The 8,124-nt window shown below is 48.5% G+C and overlaps 1 protein-coding gene across 4 annotated transcripts in view; it reads left to right on the plus strand.

Annotated features, from left to right (window-relative positions):
* The window catches only part of COL13A1 (collagen type XIII alpha 1 chain), a 185,096-nt gene that overhangs the window by 152,033 nt on the left and 24,939 nt on the right, over positions 1-8,124 (plus strand). For all 4 annotated transcript variants that reach the window (XM_019538523.1, XM_019538524.1, XM_019538525.1 and 1 more), the window contains 5 exons: positions 1,665-1,817; positions 2,452-2,550; positions 3,191-3,244; positions 3,473-3,514; positions 4,574-4,600. In XM_019538523.1, the coding sequence (XP_019394068.1) occupies positions 1,665-1,817; positions 2,452-2,550; positions 3,191-3,244; positions 3,473-3,514; positions 4,574-4,600 (375 nt within the window). The remainder of the gene's footprint in view (positions 1-1,664; positions 1,818-2,451; positions 2,551-3,190; positions 3,245-3,472; positions 3,515-4,573; positions 4,601-8,124) is intronic.

Consider the following 8,124-nt stretch of genomic DNA (forward strand, 5'->3'; position numbering starts at 1 on the left):
GGGGGGGGGGAGGGCTGCTCACCCAGCCCCTTCTCTGGGTTTGCCCGCCCCAAACATCTTTCCCCTGTGGGACCCAAGGTGGTGGTGGTCAGGGTGCAGCTTGATGGGGTCTTCTCTGCTGGAGTGCCTCTGCAGGCCTCTCCCGCGCCGCTGGGTTCCTACCCATCCTGTACCCTGCTCAAGGCACCAAGGGCTCAGCTCCGCTAAGCTGTTGCACCACCGCTGCTGGCTTCTGGGTGCTGGGCCTCACACTGCAGCACTACTATTTCCCCATGCCCTGGCTTTGGCACTGAGGGCTCTTTTAGCACAGGCCAGGCCCTTCAGGATCCAGCCAGCTATCCTCATGCAGGGTGGCTAACCCAAGCAGCCTCCACTGCTCCCTGGCTCCCAAGGCACCACCCTGCGCACCAGGGGACCTGGCCACTTGCCAGGAGATGGAGACCGAGTCACCTCACTGCAGCCCCAAGGCCCTTACCCTGTGCATTTTCCTGTACACTGTGTGGCCCCCTGGCCCTGCCAGGGTTGCAGGCTTGAGCCACTACTTGCAACTCCCAAAGCCTGGGCTCCGTGCACCATGATGGGCCCAAGCAGTCTCACACTGCTCCCAGGACCAGGTCTCCCCGCACAGTCCCCACGTGCCATCAACAGTCCGAGCAGTCTCGCACTGCTCCCAAGGCTGCTCCAGTGGCGGCTTCAGGAGCCTTGGGCCTATTGCTTGCTGGGGGAGAGCTCCCCAGCTTTTCTTGGCTCCGCTCTTCTTGAGTCCCTTGCTACATCTGCCCAGCATGCTGAGCACACTGGGCTTTTATTTACACCAGAGGCCCTGCCCCTGAAGTCTGCCAGACCTGCGAAGCACAGTCTTCAATCAGGTCCAGGGGCTCCTCTCATCCCCCCTCCACCCCCAGTAGGGGCGGGGTAAGCCTCTCCCAAGTGTTACCTGATTGGTGGAAATGTTCCACCAATCCAAAGTGTCCTTCTCCAAGCCGGGCTTGCAAAGCAAAAGCAGTGAGCCTGCCACACATGCCAGGCTTTTTGCAGGCTACACTGGCATTGTTCTCCCTATCCAACCCTGTGCTCTACTTTCCAGTAACAGAGGTAGGGGGTTCCCTGTCACACCTGCCTTTTCACTAAACAGTCATACATCTCTTTTACGTAAAGCAATTGCAGTAATGTTTTTCCCATTATTCAAAGGTTACTTGCAGTTGTAAAAACCATTTTTTTCTGCAAAAAAGAAAGTTGATATGAAAGTACCAGTAAACTCCACCACTTGTTTCAGACAACCTACAACGAATGTTACAACTGAGAAATAGGGATTGAGTCTTGTTTTCAATAAGTCCTTGACTTTTTATCTCTCTGTACAATACATTTACTGCACATTCCCCTTCACATTGCTGGAATAATGACAGTTAGGTCCATTGACTCCTGCCCTAATTTTTTTTATTTCTTTCCCAAGTTGTAAACAACAGCAGAAACATCTTGATTAAGGTGTTGTCTTATGACTCCAGTTCAAGTGCCACCCTGGACTTGTTTCAAAAGAGCTTTCCCAGTCAACCCAAATGTAAATGGGGGGCTTAATCATGCTAACACAGTGGACTGATAGGGTTGGGAGGCCCTTTGACCTAACTGTATAGAGTACTATTTTTAATGGTATGGGTATTTTTTAGGGTCCACGAGGTAAACCAGGAGAAATGGGGCCTCTTGGTCCCCAAGGGCCCTCAGGAAAGGATGGACCTCCAGGATTAAAGGGAGAGCCTGGACTTATGGGGACTCCAGGACTGAAAGGAGACAAAGGGGAGGCAGGACAAGCTGGCTCACCGGTGAGTAGGTACTAAGCACCTTAGAGCAGTGAATTGTCTTTGCTGAAGTTCACAGCAGAAATGGGCAGAAATGTCTAGATATGAACCCCCTTGAACACTGAGAATCTCAGACGCAAAATTTAGGGACAGGGTCAACTGTAGCATACATTGTATGTAAATGTAGAAGTGTTGAGACTCCCAGCTGTTAGCAGTGTCACATCTTAATAGGTTCTCCAAATTAAATGATAATTAATTATGCTTTATAGAACATGTTTTCCATGAGATTCCACATATATCCACCATCTTATGGTTAGTATTAGGATGAGATTATGGCACCAATCCAGCAAAACATTTCAGTGTAAGCATCATATTAAGCATGGGCATAATACCCAGAGTTGCAGAAATAAAACATTTCACAATGGCTATTAAGGTCTTCAGGAAGTAAAACATTTAAGCACATGTATATCCTTATTTGCACTAGTAACCAAGGGGTTTCTATTGGAGGGAAGGAACAAGTTTCATGGGTCACCTGGGTAAAGATTACCACCAAAGTTCACGGAACAAAAAGAGCTTTTCACCTTTTGATTCAATGTTGTCACTCTCTCATTTGCATGATTAAATACTGAAAGAAACAAAAGTCTTTCTTGCTCTGTAGGGTCTCGATGGCCCAGCCGGGGAGAAAGGAGAACAAGGTGAGGAAGGGATACCAGGATCTTCTGGATTACCGGGTCCAACTGGACTTCCAGGACTTACAGTAAGAGTGCAAAGAAACATGGACTTTTTAAGATGGGTTAAGCAGAGGATACAGAAAGTACAAAATACTAAGGCTAATATTTTCAAAAGCACTTCAGTGACTGAGAAACCTGAGACTCCCAAGTCCTTATGTCACTTTTGAAAATTGGTTTAAATCTCATTGAAATCTAATAGGGTTTGGACTCCTATATCATGTTTGTCTACATTGATGACTCCAGTGTGGTATAGGATAGCTAATGATCTAGCTCAGACACTAGTTGTAATCCAGCCACAGCAGCATGCAGTTTGCTGCAGGTCAGTTTACTCTACTTCTCACACTGAGCTCCATGCTTGGCTATCTCTACACCATACTGCTCTCTGCAGAGGAGACATACTCCAGACACCTTTGAAAATTGTACCCTGCATGCCAGTGTAAGAACAACAGATACTAGCCTAACTGTCCACACCCCACAGAAAATCCACTGTGTGGCAATACTTTCAGGCATCTGTATGTAAATTATATGAATAAATGTTAAGTCTTCTTTACACTTTTGAGTGATTTCTTCTTCTAACATTGTGATTATATCATACATTACTAGTCATGAAGCTAGACCTCTCATTGGTGCTACTGTATGCATTGGTTCTATTGTTGTGTTTTTCAGGGAGAGAAGGGAGAACCTGGAGAAAGTGGAGAAAAAGGAAACCCAGGGGAGTCAGTAAGTATTGTTTTTTTTTCCCTGTAAGATCAGAAGGGGCAAAATTGAATCTTGGCACCAGTGCTTCTTGGAACTCTGCTCGTCCCACACAAACCACATTATCACCAACACAATAGCATCTCCACGGGCTTCATGAGCCGCCCAACTTCCTGCTTTTCCGCTAATCATAGCTTGTGCTTTTGCTGCAGCATTTATTATGGGAATGACTATTTTACTTTTCATTTTTAGGTATCTGGGCCACCTGGGCCCCAAGGTCCACCTGGTGCTTCAGTAAGTTTTGATTAATTATTTTGGGGGGATGCATCATGAGGAAGAAGTTGAACAATGATGGGGCAGTGGCTGTACAGATTTTACCAAGGACTATGTCACTTGCATAAAATGTGGCATGGAAAAATGTGTGTAAGGGTTTGAGGAGGAAAAGCACTGGATGTACTGAAGCTTGGAAACACTGAGGCTGTGTCCAGATGAGCATGGCTGTGCGGAACATACTGGACAGGCTGAACATACTGCATATTCAGCTGTTCTTCACACTGCAAGGGAGCAGCGCAGGGATTTTTTTGACCCCTGGATATCCAGGGGTTAAAAAAAACCATGCAAAAAAAAAAAGTGGAGTGGTGCACACAGGGGCATCACACACCATTCAAATCTGGAGCCTGGCCGGCCAGAGCCAAGCTCCGGCTTCTGGCCAGGCTCTGAGTGGCAGGATTGTCACTGCTGCAGCCCCAGGAGGACCCCAGCATCCCAGGTAAGACTGCTGCAGCCTCCCCTACCCAACCTGGGGTAACCTGCCACACTCTAAAGGGCACATGGCACAGGCATTCCCTGAGTATAACTAGTGGTGGCACAAGGTGTGCCCATTCAAGTTGTCCCCGAGGAACCAAACATCCATGCTTGTGTGGACGCAGCCTAAGAGAGTGAAGCAGGCAACTGATACAACTCATACAACTGATACTAAATCCTGCAAACAAGAGTAAATCTATTGTGCAATGAGTGTTAAGGGTAAAGAAAGGAAAAGGCACAGGCAAAGAGAAAGGGGTTAGAGGAAAGGGAATGATATGATGAGAGGATGAACCAGGGAGACAATCTTAGTAGCAGACAGCCACTGTCAGGCTGTGCCTGGATAGACTCTCTGCTTTACCAAACTGGAGCAGTATGTGAAGTGCATCTTAATACAGACAGAAAGATATTCTGAGGCAATGTTTATTTAAATGTATGTGAGTCCAGCGTCTCAGAAACAAAAGTTAACACACTGCATGTGGAACCAGGATACTGTGATTTAAAACTAGCTTAGTAAGATACCATTTTTCTTATTTCTTATCTCAAATGTAGGGTCCTCAAGGCCTTCCAGGACCGAAGGTAAGGCTGTAAAGTATTCAGTATTGACATTTTGACTCAAGGTAGCCAGAGGAGATAAATTCTGTTTAGTAACAACTTTATAGTTTTCATAATTTGTTTTTGAACTGGAGGTAAAACCTATTCAATGTGTTTTGCAAAACAGAGCTATGTCAGTTTGAGATAAAAAAATTGGGTCTCTGATTTCTATCTGTCTGCCTCCCTTTCTCTTTCTGCCAGAAAACTTGAGGGCCCACTCTGGACCTTAGAAGTATTATCAAAATTGATTATTCTCCATGAAATACAAACACATAGGGCACAAAACTGGAAAGGACTTCCTGAGTCAAACCAGTCTTCTGCTATTTCAAAAAACATGTTACATAATCCTTTTCATAAACTTCTTATGGTCCATCTTAAAACTAATTAGGATTTTTGCTTCCACAACCCCTACTGGAAGTCTGTTCCAGAGTGTTTTGTCTGATGATTAGAAAACTTTTTCTAATTTCCAGCCTAAAGTTATTCATGCCCAGTGAATTCCAAGTTATTCAGCTTCAACAAAACATCATATTTTGACAATAAAACATCACCACCAGATCAACATGTTGCTTTTCATCCAATTATGTAGTTTCAAAACCTCTCTTTTAAGGTTGGAAAATGTACAGGCTTGATACACAGCTATGCAAATCTACACATACAGTATATTTATAGTACTAATTTGAAAGATGCCATTAAAAGAACGAACACTTTGAGGACAGCTGTTAATGCACTGCACTCCAGATGGCTTTCAAGATGTTAAAAATAGAATAAATATATCCATCTTATAATCCCCAGGTTTGGGGTATAACATAAATATATAACTATCAGTTTTCAATAACTTGCTAAACACTATCACTTGTATGAAAAATCTATGCATCCTGCAGTCCTCATAATCTGCACTGCCATGTATCAGAAAGACCCAGAAGGCACATTCACACTTGAAAGCATGTGCGCTTGCAGCAGCCCAAATAGAAGTGGTGCAAATTTGAGCCGGGGCTTTTTGCCTCAGCACACATGCCCGGACATGCACTTTGTTGTGGAGCAAATTGTGCCACTTGGGGCAAAATAACCCTGCCTGGCTCCTCATGGATCTGCAGCCAGGGGGAGCTAGAGCCTGGGGCCTCCAACTGTGCTGGCTCCAGCAGTGTAAAAACCTGCCCTGGCCAGCAGCTTAGGATTCCTTGCCCTCAGGAGCCTCTGAGGCCCTACATCCCAACGCCCTTGCCTATGTTGACCAGGTCCTGCGCGGTGGCAGTTCTCCGCTGCCCCCCCCATGTCCTCCAGCCCACAGGAGTTTGTCATGGGGCCAGCACCTTGTCCGGCCTCACGGTGCTCCCCGCTTCACCACCTAAGCTGGCTGGAAGATACCAGACCAGTCTGCTTTTCCACCATCCATGGCCACCACCTCTACATGCTCATGTGCCTCATGATCCATCATGCCGCCCTTGTGTCTTGCCCAGATACCAAGTGGCGGGACCTACTCAGCGAGGGCATGGCCTGGGCACCCCAGTGGCTGAGTCTGTACTCCACCCTCATCCCATGAGCCACTGGGGACCTCAGCTGGTGGCCCCTCCATGGAGCCATCGCCGTGGGCGTGAATGTGGCATGCTTCACGGACACCCCGGTCTCCTACCCCTTCTGCAGGGAGAGGGAGACTCTGCTGCACATGACCCTCAAGTGCACCAGGCTGCAACCCCTCCTCCACCTCCAAAACTTCCTTCTGAGGTTCTGGTTGAATTTCACTCCCCACCTTTTTGTTTTTGGTTACCCCATTTGCAGCCCCACCAAGTCCTGGGACCTCCCGATCAACCTCCTCCTGGCCCTGGCCAAGTGGGCCCTGTACTTGACCAAGAAGGAGGCTCTGGCCAGGAGGTGCCCAGAAACTGTGGGGCCATTTTCCTCTCACTTATTCGTGCACGTTTCTGGGCAGAGCACCAGTGGGCAGCATCCACCGGCTCCTTGGATAAGTATTGAGAACTGGTGGATATGGCCCGGAGGGTTCTGCTCATTGTCGCCCTCAGGCGTACTCATTTTCATGTTTTGACCTTTTGACCCTCACATCATTCCTGTCCTGTTTTTTGCCTTTGTACCAAAAATTCTGTTGTATATTTCACACATTGGCCACACACAGTAGTTAGCCAGGTGGGCCTTAGGGTCCATGGTATTTGAAGGATACAAATATGAGCTTCTGGGGGATAAGCCTCTGGGAGGAAGTTGGCCACACCCCTTTCTGCCCTAGGCTGCTGTTGTTGCTCTTGCTGTTCCTGCTACTGCTAGCTTGGTTTCAGAAGCTTCTGGGGAGAAGATGGCCAGGCCACTTCCTGTTTCTGGCTACTGCTAGCTGCTGGCTTGTTCTCAGAGCTTTTGGGGGTAAGCAGGCTGCACCCCTTCCTCCTTTGGGCTGCTGTTGCTGCCCCCCCCTCCATGGGGGGGTCCTTTGCTGCATGCCACTGCCCCCCCTCAGGGAGGTGCCCACCACATTCCAGCACCACATGCCAGCTTCTGTACCCCTGTTCCAGCCTGCTGCCCAGCCCACCACCAAGCTGCAGTCAGGAGACAGCCTGGAGATGGAGCCTGCACTGCCTATAGGCCCCTCCCCAACCAGCACTGCTGGAGCCTAAAGGTGCCTTGCCTGCCCCAGCTGCCTTAGCAGGTCACCCCCGACCTTCACCTCCACTTTCACCTGAAGCACACCTTGAGTGGCTGAACTGGATGGCTACTACCACCACTGCTGCTGTTGCTGTTACTGCTGCTGTCTGTTCTACTCCTGTCCTCTCTCAGGAGAGAGATTCCCTGCTGCACCACTCAACCACACCTGCACTGAATTACTCCCTAATTGACGGATTGCTCCTGCACTCCCTTACAGCTGCCTCACTGCATCTGATCCTGCTTTGTTTTCCTACCTATTGCTTTGCTGCTGAGTGCCTGGCTGGAGGGGCTCCTGGACTGATCTTCAACAAACAAAACCCCTCCACTGCTCCAGCCATCTCTTACATTTGCCTTAGCAGCCTTCCCTTTGTGTTTTTGCCCTTGTGTGGTAAGTCCTGTGGTCCACTTCCCCTGGCCTGGTGTTCGTTGTGTGGCTCAGTAAGCCAGCTTGAGTGTCCCCAGCCCTTGTGTGTGTGTTTTCCCCCTCCCACACATTCCCCAAGCATAGCCTTCCTGATTTTTAATTTTTTTTTTTCCTGTGGGGCTGTAGCTCATTGAGCTTCAGCCACCCCCACCCCATTTCCCCCACAACCTCAGCCTATTAGATTCACCAGCCCCACTGTATATTTTGGTTTTCTTTATTGTTTTCTCCTCCCTCATGTGAAGCAATGGCAGGGCAAGAACCTTCTGGGGGGGCAGATGCCCCCACAGAGCTTCCTTCAGCCCCCACTATTGGGGCAGATCCCAGCCAAGCCACCGAGGGGATGAATGCCCCTGCAGCCTGCACCCTGGAAGCAGAGTCTAACCAAACTTCTCCAGGGGTAGAGAAGCCTGCAACCTCTGCTGCAAGGGCAGGCAGAACT

The sequence above is a fragment of the Crocodylus porosus genome, unplaced genomic scaffold (genome assembly GCF_001723895.1).
Source record: "Crocodylus porosus isolate Cpor-Errol unplaced genomic scaffold, CroPor_comp1, whole genome shotgun sequence".
Classification (NCBI taxonomy): Eukaryota; Metazoa; Chordata; order Crocodylia; family Crocodylidae; genus Crocodylus; species Crocodylus porosus.